At 54.3% G+C, this 16,589-nt stretch overlaps 1 protein-coding gene across 4 annotated transcripts in view; it reads right to left on the reverse strand.

Annotated features, from left to right (window-relative positions):
- PLCG1 (phospholipase C gamma 1) overlaps nt 1–16,589 on the reverse strand; it is a 50,167-nt gene that overhangs the window by 21,582 nt on the left and 11,996 nt on the right. For all 4 annotated transcript variants that reach the window (XM_076351697.1, XM_076351695.1, XM_076351696.1 and 1 more), the window contains exons 2-4: nt 4,966–5,118; nt 3,715–3,808; nt 3,116–3,163 (exon numbers count right to left, since the gene is read on the reverse strand). In XM_076351697.1, the coding sequence (XP_076207812.1) occupies nt 3,116–3,163; nt 3,715–3,808; nt 4,966–5,118 (295 nt within the window). The remainder of the gene's footprint in view (nt 1–3,115; nt 3,164–3,714; nt 3,809–4,965; nt 5,119–16,589) is intronic.

Consider the following 16,589-nt stretch of genomic DNA (forward strand, 5'->3'; position numbering starts at 1 on the left):
GAGAGGCTGAGACTGCAAAAAACCTCTTGGAAAAAGAGCAGGAGGGGCTGCAGCAGCAGAACCAGCAGTAGGCATCAGGCTGGAGTCCTGCTGGAGCCAGCGCCCGGCTCCGGTGATGCTGGGCTGTTTCACAGGGAGGAACTGGACCATGGCACTGCTCGTCGATGTGACGGCACCAGGAGAGGCGAGAGCAAGCCCTGTAAAAGCTGTGACCAGCTTTTCCTTCTCTGCTTCGGCAGGAGGATGGGGCGTGGAAGGATTTTATTTACTGTGTGTTATTAATAACGTTAAAGTGTTGGAGACCTTGGATAAACAGCTCGGTAGTATTTTGAGACTAGAAAGTAAAAACCAAATAAATAAACTAATTTCTTCTACGGAAGTTTTTTAAGGTTTCATGACAAACAGGCCAAAGGACAGATCCAGCCCTCTCACAGGGGATGAAAACATTCCACCACACACCCCCCGGCCTCCAGCGCTGTAACTCTGCTCCCAGCCATGGGGAGCTCTCCTAGCCAGAGGTGAAACAGTCTCCTCCGCAGCAGTTAGGGAAAAAACCCCAGCATCCTGTTATCCTCCTCTTTCCACCTAACCTCCCTTGGAAAAACAAATACCCAAAGGCCCAGCAGCCAGTGAAAACAGCCAACATCTGCCGGCATGCTGGAAGGTATGCGCAGGCACCCAGCCGGGAGAAGGCGGAAAGGAAAGGGCTCCAGTGCAGGAGGCTGGGGCACGGGGTGAGCGTGGGGTACACGAACGCCGGGAATGATTTCTTCAGCTGCCAAAAACCTGCCTGTTCCCGAAAGGACCAAGGATGGTTTGCAAAAGAAGTGTTTTTAAAAAAAAAAACAAACACACACAACTCACTGTTCCCTTTTCAAACCCAGTTCCAGGCTGAGAAGCAAAAGCAAAGAGCCCAGTGACACCGAAGTTAATGCTGAAACACCTCATAAGGGCAAAGATTTCATCCAAGAGATGTAGATGCCCCATAACTGCTGCCTCTACTTTGCAGAAAACACACGGATGCTTGTAAAATGGGGAGGCCCAAAATCTTTCTGCATTCCCCCTCTACTGCTGTTTTGCTCCTTTCACTGCCTGGGCTGGAGCAGCAGCTCTTCTAATTAAGCGGTTTGCATTGAAACCTCTCCCCTTGGTTGACAGAGAAGGAATATATTGTATTTTGCTGCCTTAATTCTAAATGCTAATACAAAGATGATATTAAGAAAAACAACAAGAGAGATGCAACAGGCTGCCTTTCAGCTCTGCTGACCATGCCTCGGGCAGACAAATTTATACATGCAATCTCTTTTGTCCCGTCGGGATGCCATTTCATCAGTTTTGCTGTATAACCAGATGAGAAAAAGGACCATTTTTTCCATTTCTCCTACATTCATGCTCCAAAACCCCCACGCAGCCACCCCTGCACCTGCCTCAGTGCTCTCCATTGCTGAATTAGGAAATATTACGCCCGGTCACCACTGAAAACCAGTACACCACATATAAAACCCAAGCCTGGATTTGAAAGGTGTGTGGTATATGCAGAGCAGCCGCGACAGATTAAAGGCACCTCTCCTTCCCCTTCTGCTTCTGCGAGGGTTTATCCCTCCTCCACAAAATCCCCGTGTACCCAATGGTGCTCTCGCCACACCGTAATGTAAGTCATTGCAAAGACAAGAATGTCCAATGCAGCGGGATTTCCCCAATGCAACACACTCCCGCTCCGCTCCAAGATGTAGACAGGTTGAATTTAACCCCCGGCTGCCCGAGCGCGGGGCCGTCCGCCTGACCTGGCTGTCATGGGGCAGCACGCTGCAGCTGGGAGGCAGGGACACAGCAGCGGGGACCAAAGCGGGATGAGAGGACCCGCTCGCTTCTTCTGATGCGTACAGAGTGGTGATTTTCACCTGCCGATCCACAGGACCGACCTGTCCGGCTGCGGTCACCCACAGCTCCCCAGCGGCGTGCCCCTGGCACAGCCAGCTGCGTTTGCAGGGCAAGTTTCTTGGCAGGAGCTTGCTGCAAGGATGAGAAGGACTCCAGGGCTCAAGGCGAAGCATGAAAATCAGTAGCAGTGATAGATCAATGGCATTGGCAGGGACCAAGCGGAGGATGCTCTGGAGCCCAGAGATCTGCCCGGTGCTCTGCAGCAAGCCATGCCTGGGCACCTGGGCACATAAAGGGGGCAGATGGGGCCTGGGTGCTCCACCGCAGCCGGGGGGCACGAGCTGATGTGTGAGCAATGTCTCCAGCACTGCCCTCTCCAGAGCAGGACTGGAGGAATCCCCCTACCCCAGGGGAGCACAGCAATGTGGAAATCAATGCTGAAAGGTTAATGGGCTCAGTTAACATCACGGGGGAAAAGCGCGTCCCAGGGATGAAAGGATCAAATAACAGCACCTCGGGAAGAGGAGACTGGCAGCCAGCGTGCGGCCGGGGAAAGCAGGAGACGGCAGCTGCGGCAGAAAGCAGAGCGTGGTAGAACTCGCCTCTTCGACAGGGAAACGTCCCTTCCCTTATCCCCGCATGACGGGCCATGACCCAATTCCTTTCCCTTCCCTTCTCATGACGGGTTCAAGCGTGACATTTCACCTGCTAGGACATCGCTAAGCATTCACCCAAGAACCCCACAATTAGTGGCCCTGCTGCAGCCCATTAGCCTAGAAGCCAAACAGTGGGATGATCCATGGCCTCACGGACCTCAGAGGAAGAAAATAAACCAAACAGGGTGGAGAGTAACAAACACAACCCAGTTCAGCCCTGACAGGGTGGCCACAGCCACTTGTTGGCTCTTTGGTGTCTGCTTCTTCGGGTGATGCCAGCTGGGGGTGAAGGTGTTTCACAGCTATGGGCTCTCAAGGTGTTACTGGGTCTAAACAGCTGGGAAATAGGTCAGTGAAACAAGACAATTTTTTGATGTTTTTTTTAATTCAGTGAAAATCAGCCAGGGAAGTATTGGGACTTGAATTAAGGTTCCTTGGAAATGAAAATTAAAAACCTGAAGAACCCAACAAAAAATCCAAAGCAAAGGCTGGGGTTTCAAGTCAAAGGTAAACCTTTCCAACTCAAACCTCCTATGAATGTGCACGTCTGTGCAAGCGAGGGTTTTCTCTCTTCTTACCTGTCTTCCCGGTTGCGATCCAGCGAGTAGAACTGCTTCCGGAGCCACCTAAACGGAAAAGCACAAACCCGCACACACTTAGCCCCAGCTCCTCCACAAGCCCATTTGGTTTGCTGCTGTCTCTGGAAGATGCTCAACGCCATGCCGCCCACTCCCACAGCCCTCCTTCCCACCAGAGAACTTGGCTCCGCTCCCCTTCCAGAGGCAGCCTACCCTATTTTCATGCAGGCAACCTGCCCCCCTTTAAAACTGTCTCTGCCTGAAAGTAAGTCCACAGATAAGACAAAAAAAATCAAAGGTATTCTCTTCTACATGCCTCTACACTGAATTGCTACAGATAATACAGGCTGCGCACACATAAAAACATCTGTTTTGTGGTAAAGCTCCTTTTCCCTGCATGTGAGATCAAACTCCGGCCAGACGATGTAGCACAGTGGGTCAACGGGATGAAGCCTCCCAAGTGCAGAGGCAGGAGTGCCAGGTCAGCGCAGCTCAGAGGGGGAATGAGATGTTGTCACTGTGCTCACCTTTTTCCGTCAAAAAAGGACACAAAAGGGAAAAAAAAGAAAACAAGTGCAGGACAAGGACAAGTTCCTCACCTTTCAATCTGCAGGGGGGTGGCAGCCCTTAGAGTGTCTGCCACCAGCCAGTTCAGCCCCTTGATCCACATATTGACCTCGTCCTCGGAAGTGGCTGTGGAAAGCGCACAGGAGAAATGGGAGGAAGGGACGTAGAAGCTGATCACCAACCCAAACCTCTTGGGACTATCATCTCCAGCATCTTATATCCCCTATTCCTTCCTTCATCCCCTTTCTGATAACAGCTCCCTCCCGTGCAGATGCTCTGGCCGGCTCCTCTCCCTGCCGAGCTCCTGCTCCCCTCCCGCGGGATGTACGTGGCTGGCTGGACCCCTTGCTCCTGCATGTCACACTCTCTCCTCCCTTCAGTTCCCGAGAGCTGGGGGGTTATCTTTGTCCCCAGGCAGTAACGCTCTGGCTGGCCTGGGTGACAGGCCAGCACCTGCTGGGAATGTGTGCCAGCTCCTCCGTAACCTCCCTGTCAGCAGCTCCATCCTTTCTGAGGGCAGAAGTGCTGTCTCTGTCCCTGTGTCCAGCAGCACGAGCCAGAAGGCAGATTTGCCATGGACGTTAAGGAGTCAGCATGACTGCCTCCATCAGTGCTCGTCTACGTGGGTTTAAACAAGACACAAGACTGCGTGCTGTTAGCAGAAAAGGATATCGTCCATCAGCTGAACTGCAGCCAGTGATCACGAGCCTGTCCTCCATCTGAACGGGAGGAGACTCAACAGCATACACGTCCTCTCTTTCCATAGCAAAACATAAGGCTGGGTGCTCCAGGTCCAGCTTAAGTCAACAGACAAGGCATTGAGGAAAGCTGAGACCAACACCTCAGAGGTACCGAGGCTTCGTGAGTTACTGTTTGCCACTGGCAGCGTTTTCTTGCTCAGAATTGCAAAGAAGCAGTGAGTGAGATTTCACCACTTCATGCGTGGGGCCGGTTACCACAACGCAGCTGATGAAGGCCAGCATGCCAAGCTGAGAGAAAACACTTGATTTCAAGCACACATTTGAACCAGGGTCTTCAGTTCACCCAACTTTTGGGTTTACCGGGCGAATTAACTGACTTAACTAGGGGTTGACTGTGTACCCTTCAGGGAACCGGTGTCACCTTCTTCCAAAGACACCTCCTTGGTGTGGTGAAAAGAGCATCTGCCCAGGGATATGTTCCAGCTCACTCGTGGAAGGATGCATCAGAAGTTTGGGTCCTGTGGTGATGAGGTGCCTGCCCAACCCTGCCCTGGCACAGCCCCGGGGCCACGAGTGCTTTACCTTGCAAGCTGAGGGTCTTCAGCCGGAATTCTGTGCCATAGAGGACAACAAAGCAGTGAGACTGGTCCGGTCGGAAACATGGATCCTCCTGGTACCGGTCAAAATCACGTGAGTTTTTTCCTGGACGAATCTCTTTGATTTCACGAATATCCACTAATAGAAAGGAAAAACAAAAGGGGAGTTCAGCGAATAGCTTGAAATTCCCGTGAAGATGGAGGAGAAGGAAGGGCACGGATAAAGCGGTTTTAGTCATCTGGAGAGCTGGATTATCACCCGTTACATGATGGCAGACCCAGGCAGGCCTACGGCACTGGGATACCAGGCTCTGAACAGCAAACTGTGTTTCCCTGGCTCTGTTGGAAAGCAAGGATGGGACGGCTGCCCCGGCCGAGAGCTGCCAGATGTCCGAGGACAGTGGGCGGGTGCTGGGGATGGTGCTTTGTAGAGGGACTCGCTGCATTCAGGCAACAAGTGACCATCACAGTAGCCTCCCAGTCCTCTCCTACCACCGCTGATGGCACAGGCTGAAGAGGCACCCAGAGCTCTAGCACAGCCCCGCCAGCGTGATCCTCAGCACAGCCACAGGTACCCAGGTCCTCCCAGAGGAGGACCTCACCTTTGACAAGCCCTTCAAGAGCCCCAGCTCGCTCCTCAACCTTTCAAAGCAGCACAGAGACCTTACCACTTATCTTGCACGTCTCTCTTGCCGTGCGCATGTGGCTGTGCACGCACACAAGCCTGTAAGCACAGCCCCTTCTCACCGGTTCCCTAGGAAGCCTCCCCAGCCACCGCCCCCTATTTACCTCTGTGCCCCCCAAGAACCGTTGGATGTCTCACCCGCAGCGATCCCCAGGCATGATGAGCGGAGGGCAGCGCTACCGCTACTGCAAGCTCCTTCACCCTTTAGCTTCACACTTTCCTCTTCCTCCACCCAACATACACCTGCAAACGGCACTTCTTTTTGTCTTTCAAGACTGCAACTTTTTTTTTTTTTTTTTTTTTTTTTTTAAAGAAAGCTTTTCTACAGAGGTGAACCCTCTGAGGGCGCAGCCTCCTGCCCAGCTGGATGAAGTATTCTTTGCAGCTACCGCGTCTTACAAACACCATAGATTTAAGATCCACTCCTCTCCGAGTTCAAGTTAGATACTGAAACTTGAGTTGATCCTTGGTTTAAACAACTTGATGGTGCCCCTGCCTCCTCCCTCCCCACTTTCACCCTAAATTATGTCTACATTTTCTGGCATCTCCCCCCTGCCCTGTTAGCATCCTCCTGGCTCCTCTGAGCACTACTAGGATGCCCAGGGCAGTTCCTGCCTTCATACACGTGCCATCTTCACCAGGAAAACTCTGTCCTTCCCTAGCCAAAGAGGGATGAAACGTTTATCACCTCTGCGTGGTGTTCAGAAGGCCACAGAAGAAAGCACAGTGCAAGGATCAACCAAGCCCAACCTCTGGAGATCCAGTTGTGGTGGATCTACCACAGCTCTGGAGCAGATTCGACTGCAGCAACACCCCCGTGCTTCCAGGCAGAAACCCCCTCCCCACCTCACTGCCAAACACCTTCCAGAGAGAAAACATTAGAAAAAACATGAAAACAGCAAAATCTCCGGAGATCATCTGAATTACAGACACCACCAGGGAGGTCTGGTATCAACAACCTAAACATATGCAAGGTGCTGGTCAGAACTAGGGCCAAGGGAGGTGGGATAACAGCTCAGGGCTCCCACCTCTCACAGTTTTGTACCGTACATAGTAAAACAAGTCCCAGGGACTTTATTTAAAAAAAAAAACCAGCTTCTTTTTGAACCTGTGGCAGCGGCAGAGGGGGTTACTGTCAGGGAGCAAGCCCAGATTGCAGAGGAAAGCTCAGAAAGTTGGATCTCTTGCCAGATGGGAGACGGCAGGGTCCCGGGTCACGAAGCTGGTAATTCAGTTGGACAGCGTGTTACCCTGGCCAGGGCTGGGGCTGGTGACTCCAGGGAGCTGTGCTTCTGTTTATTATCTTCATGCACACCCATAATGTCAACGTGCTTCCTCCAGGGAACGGTTGAAGAGGGCAAGATGAACTGCAAGCAACCAAGCCATGGTGAAATGAAACCCCCAGATGGTGCCCACCAGATGATGGCTAGGGCAGGGCAGGCAGCACCACCATCACGTCAGGCTTCTGGGACATGGGGACAGCATCATTCTGAGGATAATCCTTCAGTTATAGAGCTGGTGTCACACCTCAGCAGCTGTCCCCGGTGGGCCAACCCAAAGGTGACCAAGCGTAAGGCAGCAGCGTGACCGTAAGGGACAGCCCAGGATGGCGAGAGCCGACTCAGGCAGATCCTGGCAGCAAATGGCAGGGCAAATCCAGGCATGGGGCTGGCAAGGAGGCAGACCTGCCTGGCTACACGTGTGGGTGGTGAATCCGATGGTGCAGCTACAACATCATCCTGGCAGCTTCAGCTGTGGCTCATGGAGAACGGGAGCAGGTAACTCCAACCAGGTACCTCAGAGCTGTGCTCTTCTGCAAAGGGCAGCTGTGAGCATGCCGGAGCATTAAACGCCAAGCGAGGAGAAGGAGCTGAAGAGACACTGGTAAGGGAGCATCTCGCAGCTTCCCTCCCTGGAGGAAATTCTGGGAAAGGACTCTCATTGCCATGAAACAAAGAGAAAACAACAACAGCAACAAGAAAAAAAAAAACCCAAACCCAAGAATCTTTGCTTCCTGGAAAAATAGTTTCTTAAATGCTCAGGGGAATCAAATAACAACATTTCTGAGTCACGTTTCCAAAGCAGATGATGCTTCTGAGCAATGCGGGATGGAGATTACTGCAAACCTGGCGTGTAATTCATCCCAATTAAACTCCACTTACTGCACTCACTGTGGATCGACTCGCCTTTCATTTCAATTTACTGCAGTTTAAAACTAGACAGAAATGCGACCTGCTCATCACCCGCAGCAGCAGCCGACAGCACTGAACTGCATCGCAAGAGATGATGCTCGCTCCAAACGAACACCGCGGCAAGCCAGACACAGGGCTTGACTTTGGGGAGACTCATAAACCCTACATGAGGAACGTGGGATCCTCTCTTGGCAGGATACACCGTGCAGCACCGTGAGCGTGCATCTGGAGATGACGGCAGCCCGCTCATTGCCTGACACAGGACGTATCCAGACTGACCACTGCAATAACCCTCCAAAAGCTCATCAACTCGGGGCAAGAGCACAGAAAGATCCAGTTCTTGGGGCCGCAACGGGAGGACAGACAAGCTCCCTAATATTTACAAGGGTGTGACTTTTTAAGGCATCACCTATCCTTCGGAAATGAGCTGGCTGGAAGTTCAAACGTTAGCGTGCCCTGCCGTAACCTGCCCGTGTGCTCACATCCTTAGTGACACAGCATGTTATTTTAGCCCTTAAAAAACCGTATCACAGTTAAGGTCTTTGCATCCAGGACATGCACAGCAGGGCTGAAGACTAATCCTGTCTTTGAAGGATGCAGGGCTTGACCAACTGGCAGCTGGGTTTTCATGGTAGTTTACCAGACAATAACTACTGAAGGAAGGTGCCAAAATATTAGCGGCCCTCCTTTGCATCACGCTGCAAGCATCTCGTCTCTGCTTCGGGATGCCGCAGCGTGCTAACTATGCCCTGCCCTCACCTCCTGCTGCACAGAGCACCGGTGGGTTAGTAATAAGTAGTAAGACAGAGCTATTGTTACAAACTGCATACCTAAAATCCACGCAATGGAGAGAGCCCTGGAGCAAGCGAGGCGCTTATCAAAGACAGAAGCACGCAGGGAATTCCTAGGGCGAAGGGCAGCCTCTGCGAGGACCGCGCACCCGGAGGGAGCGGGGTAAAAACCTCCAGCCCACGCATGCTTGCAGCTGCTTGCTCATCTCTCTCACCCTCCCAAACATGCCTGCATGTGCCGGGGAGAAGGCGGTTTAGGGCTTGGTTTGTGCAGCCCTCTTCTTGCCGCAGAGCAGCAGATCAGCCTCTTGAACCCCACTGTCTCTACTGACTCAAACACCTTCCCGGCCCCCTTGTAGCATGGAAGGAAATGACTCTCAGCAGGAAGCACAACAAGCACAAATGCCACCATCCCGACCTAGCAAACGCCGAAACGCTGCTTCCCTGCACCGGCCCCTGCCTCCGTCCCACCCCAGGTCCTCCCTCCAGCACCCCTCTGCCAGCGCAGGACAAGGAGCCACCGTGCATGGGGGAAGAAGAGATGAAGACATTTTGCTATACCCCAGGCCTCGCTGGGGTTTTCTCTCGCTGATTTTGCTCGTGTCAGCTCCACGAGTTGCTGCAGCTCCTGGGGGTAACCCCAGCTTTGCACAGCACCAGCCAGGGCCCGCTGAGCAGTGCAAAACCTGCTGCGGGTGGGTTTTGCAGCCCGGGCTGAGCACTGCTCAACCTCAGCTTTGCTACTGGCAGAAAGGCTGCAGGCAAGCTTGTGACCAGCTTGAGGGCCCACGTGCAATCAAGGCAGAGCGTACAAGCCCCATCGCCCCTTGCCCTCCCCTGGCTCGCGCTAACTCCTCTCTCCCACACCCAGGTGCCACTCTCCCCATCCTCCCGCCTGTCCCTACCACCGCCAGACGTGTTATTCCAGACAATAAACCAAACCCCAGCCTGTAACTATTTCCACCGCAGCGTGCAAGAGCCCCAAGTCAAACACAGCCGTCTCCGCACACCCCAGCCACCCTCCTGCCGGTAAACAGGAAACCCAGCGCCCGCAGCAGCCTCCCTGCCCTCCCAGGCTTGGGCCACCTTTGTCTTTTAATCCCCCCCCAGCCTGCTCCCACTGCGGTTGCTGCAGCAAGTGCCGTTGGCTGCTGATCCCACGCACTTGGATCTGCTCGCCAGTGCCTGCGTTTACTTGGGCAGAGCCCTGCGGCTTTGCAAACCTGCAGGGAGGATTGCGGGGGGAGCCCGGACCCCCCGGGGCAGGCAGGGAAACCTGGCAGCCAGCCTTGAGCAGGGAGTGGAAATTAAAAAGGAGAGAGCAGACGAGCGGAGGCGAGCTGGAAGCACGGCAGAGGCTGTCCACGAGTGCAATGAATGGAGAACTGCAGAGTGCACGCTGGAAATGACATCTAACCACCGCTCCACCACACTCAGCACCAGCAAGCTCCCCAAGTACGTGGTGGCGTGGGCTCCATGACAGCGGCCCACGAGTCCCACCATGGGTCCTTGCTGGGAAAGACCTACCAGGGATGTGGCCAAAGACTGGGGGATGAGCATCTGGTGGAGCCCGAGCACCGCGGGTCATATGCATGCCCAGGCAGAAGAACAAGTGGCAAGTGATCCAGGATGAATCCTTCGAAGATAAGTACCCTGTCACTGGGGTGAGCCACATCTCCTCCTCCCCAGGCCACCCTCTCCCAGACCACGCTGTGGAAGGCTGCAGTCACTGCAGAAGGTAGAAACTCATCTTCATCCCACACGGATAGTGGCAGGAGGAGGAATAACTCGGTGCCACAGCAATAGCAGAGGTAGAGAGAAGCTCCCTGCTGGAAAATAAACCCCGGTCTGGCAGGGCAGAGATCTCAGAGTAGGGACCAGCAGCAAGCAAGGACAGACAAGCAGTGGACGAGACGGGAGGCCTGGAGCACGCTGGCCGTCCTCCAGCCCTCCCAGGCGGGTGTGCAGGCAGCAGCCAGGAGAGGCTCTGGGAAGGAGGCAGAAAAGCCCATCCAGCCTGGAGATGCTCTAAGCTCCTCACATGGTTCCACGTTGCACGCTGAGCGGTGCAAACAGGTTGTACCCTTCACAGCCTCCCAAACTTCCCCCCAGCCTGCCACCAGCAGAAAGGCCTGGCCCTCCACTTGCCTCCAGCACTTAAAAAGAAAGGACATGGTCACATTTCTGGGCAAAGAGCCTTCCCTTCAGCAGGAGCGGGTTGCATCAGAAAGAAAAAGCTGACCCCAGATCCACCCCCCGCACCATTTAAGAAAAAAAAAAAAGAAAAAATTACCCTCTGGTTACAGGAAAATCAGATCCACCCTTAAAGTCATTTAAAACCAAAACTTCATCCAAGCCTCGTTTAACCGCTGATGGGTAGGGTGTTGTAACGTGTAAGGATAAGGACACCCTGGAACAGGCTCCGAGGGCTGCAAAATCTCCACCTCCAGAGGATTTTTGGAAAGTTGTAAAACTGATTAAATAATAAAAAAAAAAAAGCTGACAAAAAGAGGGTTTAGTCCAGATTACCTTCCAGGATGGATTTATCATGGACAGCTTCCAAGAAAACACCCACCCACCCCCTCGACAAGCATCGCTCCGTGCAGCGTGTCTCCCTGGGGACAAACAGTGCAGCGACAGCCACATGGTCACTCCCAGCCCAGCTTGACCTCAGCTGGCTGACACGGACTGATCCTGCTCCGGGGCAGCAGAAGAGCCTCCAGGCTACTCACTCTGGCCAAAGAAAAAGTTTTTTAAAAAAAAAAAAAAAGTCTTCCTGCTATTTGACATCGTGGATCCCACTGAGCACAACCCTGTGGTCATCCCTAGGCTTCCCATCACTGGAAGGGGCGCTGGGCGGTCAGGCCCCCAGGGAAAGGCTGCCGAGGGAGAAAGAGGAAAAAAAGACACGACTCAGATGTGCATGTGCATAAAAATAAGAGAAATCTATTACGCAACAGCATGGAGAACAAAGTAGTGCCATCTCCCTCTTAACATTTCAATAGAAGCCCCCCTGAAATGGGGGGCTTTAGCATTAGGTATCAAGAGCTGCAGGAGGACCGCAGCCAACCTTCTCGTGCCGGGGTTCACCAGCTGGTTTATCACCCTGCGAGCAACCTTGCCCGGCCCAGGGCTGCTCCGCACCCGCTCAACGCTTCGGATTTGCTGACTGCAACCAAACACCGCTGAGCAAAAAAAAAAAAACCAAAAAAAACCAAACCAAAATCCCCCATGACTTCAGGGGAACGGTCGAGCGTGCGCTAAGTGCTTTGCTGGATGGGAGCCAGAGCCTTCAGCACCTCGCAGTCTGGAGCCCCATCGCCTGCCCTTCGCTATTTATCAAGCCCCTTCCGCCTGCAAAGTTCCGGGCGAGCCCAGCTTTTGTCCCCGCACGGACCCATCCCCACACGGACCCATCCCCACGCCCACTGGGGATGCCGGAGGAATTGGGCAGACAGTAACTATCTGAGCTTGAATTTGGCTGGACTGCAAAAATTAAGGCGGTTCTTACAAAATGCACATTGCACCCATAATGAACGCAAAAAGTGGGGTCCCACACTTTATATCCCCTCCGCAAGCAGTAACCCCAACTGATTAGAAACATATTTCAGAGGGAAGAGCCATGCATCTCTCATTAGTATAGGTTTTCAGTGACGATAGCTCAACCCCTCAACCCCACAAGCTTCCCTTAATAGAGGAGACTAAGGCAGACAGTGTAATGGTGAATTAAATGTCTCTGCACAGAGACACAGCGATGGGGTTACTGCATCCTCCTCCCGGCTGCACTCGCTGCCGTGCCTGCCATCAGCATTGCTGTGCATCAGCTATCAGGTTTCCGAAGGACAATCCCATGCCATTAACAGATGGCTCATCCAGACAGGACAACAAGAAACCAGCTGAGGCCTCTAATTTGACCTTACTACTTTTTCAGAGGGCAGGAGGCATGGCTGAGGCATCCATGGAGGCCAACATAAACACCAAACCAGCAGCGCCCTGTGCCCCAGCGAATCCCTCATCCTCTATGAACTAAAAATGGCCATGCTGCCCTTTTAGTGAGGCACCAAAACCCCTGTAAAAAGCTCTCACCCCCACTACTGTCCCAGGGAGGGACACAGCCACCCTGGTGCTCAGGGGCCCGTTGGGTCCCACTGCTCTTGTTGCTGCAACATGCAGGTACTTCTCTGGCCTCAGGAGATGCAGGTAAAGCTATTTTCCCCTCCAGACTCGGCTCAGTTGTGTCTCAGGTTGCTCCAGCAAGTTACTTCATCTCACCTGCTACCTGCATCAGCAAACAGCAATTTTTGCTCTGAGCCACTGCATTTTGGTATGAAGCAACTGTCGCATTAGCTCTACCCCAGAAGCAGCAACATCCATGTGGAGAGCACCTTGGGAGAGAAGACACTGGGAAAAAAATAGCTCAATGGGCTGGAGCTGGGACGACAGGGAGCTCCCAATTAGCCAGGATGACTGGGACTAGCCTGGATCCCACTCAGATCCTGGCTCACCTCTCAACGATCTCTGTCAATCAGCGTGGAGCGGGAAGATTTGGCAGAGAGCTTAAACGCCGCCCTGGGAGTCGGCACATCTGCCCAGGTGCCGGCAGCGCGCACCGGGCAGCCCACGCGGGGCACGCAGGGACGCGCCGGCTGCTCTGCACGGCTGCTCTGTGGGCACCAGTGTTTCCTGCCCGCGCCTCCGGCTGCCGCTGCCTCCGCTGCGCCCCTGGGCCACGTGTCCTGTGGCTTCCGAGCTCCAGTTCCTCCCTACCCTGTCCCCCCCAAAATCCTTATCAACTGCAGAGGAAACTAGGAGATGCGCAGGGAGATTAGGAGATGCTACGCAGCTGCATCGCTCTGCGGGTCAGAGGAGAGGATGTGAGGAACCGCCCTTCCCTCCTCCATCCCACGCACCCATGTTACGGGCTGGAGCAGGGAGGCAAAGATCCTGCTCAGACATCACCCTGCTCCTACAGGGCACTGTGGACCTCTCCCCAGACTGACCCAGACCTTGCTGCTCCACCAGCTTTAGCCTCACACAGGTGGCCTTCAAGAGCTCGCAAACATCCTCCCGATGCTAGAAGCAGAGGTAGCTGTGGGCTGGCAGCTGCCTATCCTGTATTGTCAGCACATCTCTCCTGCTTACTCTCAGCTGCAAGAAAATATGAGTTAAAAAAACCAAAGCTGATCCCCCAAGTGAGCGAAGCAGGATGCTGCTACCTCACAGCCTCTGCCCACAGCCCAGCACAGACCGGGGATGTAAAGGCTGGCAGTTTCCACTCCGCTGGTCTCAGCCTTCCCAGGGACAACTTCACGCTCAGACCCACCTGGCCTGAGCCACCTCCGTGCCAGCGCTGCCGCCGTGTCCACCAACACTGCTTGGCCCCAGGGCAGCTGAGAAGGTGGCGTTGGATCCATCTCTACCTCTGGTGGGCTGCACAGCCTCGGGCAAAGCACTCCAGCTCCTTCCCCAGCCTCTGCGGCACAGCCCCCTTGGTTGTACCCCTGGAGCCGTGGGGACGGGAAGAGCCTATCAGCCCAGAGCAAACTGGGCTCTGCTACAAACACCACACCAGTATGTCCATCCCAAAGCCAGACAAAGAACCACAACACCAAATAAAGCAAAGGAGCAGAGGTGGGACACCGATCCCGAAACGCGGTCACTTGCTGCAGTCACAGCCCAAGCCCCTGATGAAGCACCAGGAGCCCCCCAGTCCCCAGATCCTTCCACGTCCCGCGAGCAGCCCTGCCTCCCGGGCACCTGCAGCCAACACCTCTCCAACAGGAAGAGGGAGGAAGAGAGGCTTGGGAGAAAAGGGGGTAGCAGACATCCCCCAGTGCATCCTGCCCTAACGCCAGCTAATGGCCAGCAGTACGTTAGCAGGGAACATCTCCATACACACCCCCAGAGAGCCACACACCGGCTCTCCGCTCTCCCGGCCGGTCTCTCCCCTGAGGCTGTTTTGCTCCCGGCAGGGTCTTTGGCAGGGGAGTTTGCAGGGCACACAGGGGAGCTTGCTGGATGCAAAAGGCAAGCATTGCCCCGGTTCCACAGCCAGGCTCTCCTCCCTGAGTAGATGAACTTCTCGTACAGGATGCTACACTCCTGCTGGCTCTCCCAGTCTCCCCCAAGCTTTCTCCCATGTCAGTGGAAATGGAGCATCCCACGCAAGCTAGTCACTGGGGCTCCCTTCGCAGTCCAAGGAGGGATGGGCACTTCAGTCCAGCCCTACACAAGTGCACAAGGTAGGTGGGAAGAAACTTCTTAGGAGACACATCTCTTCCATGACTACTAGAGTGAGCACATCTGGCCCATACCTCATCTCTGGGGTAGCCAGCAGGGAACACCTCGGGAAGAGCAAAGAACAGGGAGAGCCCATTTGATATTTCCCCTCAGATACCCTCCCATCATCCAACACTTTGCAGTTTGGGATCTCTCTTAGAGGTTATCTTATCTGTCTACAGCAGGGTGCAGGCACCCAGTTTTAGCATAGCCAGTATGAGAAGGGGTGAACCCCAAGCAGCACAACTAGTCTGCAAAGTGTGAGAGCAGAGTCACAGTTCATGGAGCAGAATTCACCCAGCTCAGTGCTGGGTCTGGGAAGCACAAACATCCCCCCTTGCTGGACACCAGCAATCCCAGGGAAGGGAACGATGTGTCACCCTGTCCCTACAGCATAGCCTTGTGAGGGCAGCGGTGGGGAGCCCATGGAGACAGGCAGCTAGATGGCAAACACCAGGTGAGGGCCCCAACAGTCCTTCTCCTGGGATGCTTGGCGGGGCTCCCTCTTGTCCTCCATGGAAATTTTGTCTGCGTGAAGTTGTAGGGTTTTGTACCAGGATTTCTGGATTGTGCCAAATCCCAAGCTGGGCATGCAGGGCTGCTGGCTATATCCACTCCCACGTGCAAGGCTGGCACCCATGAGAGCCCTGGACTTGTTGCACCTTCACCGTGCAGGACACAGGAGCACGTTTCCACCCCAAAAACAAGAGAGCAACTCCAGCTAGGGTAAAGCCCCAGTTTTGCTTGCACGGATGCTGCTCTGAAGAAGTCCATGTCCCTTCCCCAGATGAAATAAGGCCGGTGGCAGCCTGCAGAGCCACCCTTCAGTCATCAGCCTGGTCTGTTTGAGAGGCACAAGCTTCCACTGACTCAAATGGAAAGGGGAAGCTCGGCACCAGTGCTTCTGGACAGACGGTCTGTCTAGGGATGGATCTGCAAGCCACCCCAAGGTGACCTTTTTCCTGTGTGGCATCAAGGCCTCCCTCCCCCTCAGCCCTGCCTGGGCGAGAAATGTAATGACTTTACAGGAACACAATAAAACAGTGGGAGGATGGGGGAAGCTGAAGATCTGAGAGCCCAGCTCCTCCAGCCAGCCTCTCCCGCTCTCTCTCCCTCCCTCCCAGGCAGATGCGCAGTGGTAAGGAGATCTGAGAGGCACCGCAGAGGGCAGGGATGGATCGATGGGGGCACCCGACACAGCGCTGCGTCTTGGCACAGAAAGGGGTGAGATGCTCAAGAAAGCTGCTCCCTGCACAGGTGTTTCTCATCGAAGGGCCCAACAGGGGAGCACTTCTGTGCAACATCCCCGCACCCCTCTCCTTGAGGTACAGGGTCACTGATGTCCCCAGACTCTCAGCCAGCTGGAGGACTCCTACCCACTGCCAGCACTGCCTGGGAAGGGAAGGGGATGGGACCAAGCAGACTGGCAAAAAACAAGCGGGAAAGAAGGGCAGACATGGCAATCCAGCAGTTCCTGAATGCACGAGGCAGTCAAAGGCACAGCTCACAGCATGACAGCCAGGAGCTTGGCAGGGCCAAGGAGGAAGCCCTGGCAGAGGTGGATCTGGGGACCTGGGTGTCCAACAGCAGCAAGCTCTCCTTGGAGCTCTTTGGAGATTTTTGCGCCCAACACAGGTGCCTTCTTGACTCTTTCATGCCTGGG

The sequence above is a fragment of the Aptenodytes patagonicus genome, chromosome 14 (assembly GCF_965638725.1).
Source record: "Aptenodytes patagonicus chromosome 14, bAptPat1.pri.cur, whole genome shotgun sequence".
Lineage (NCBI taxonomy): Eukaryota > Metazoa > Chordata > Aves > Sphenisciformes > Spheniscidae > Aptenodytes > Aptenodytes patagonicus.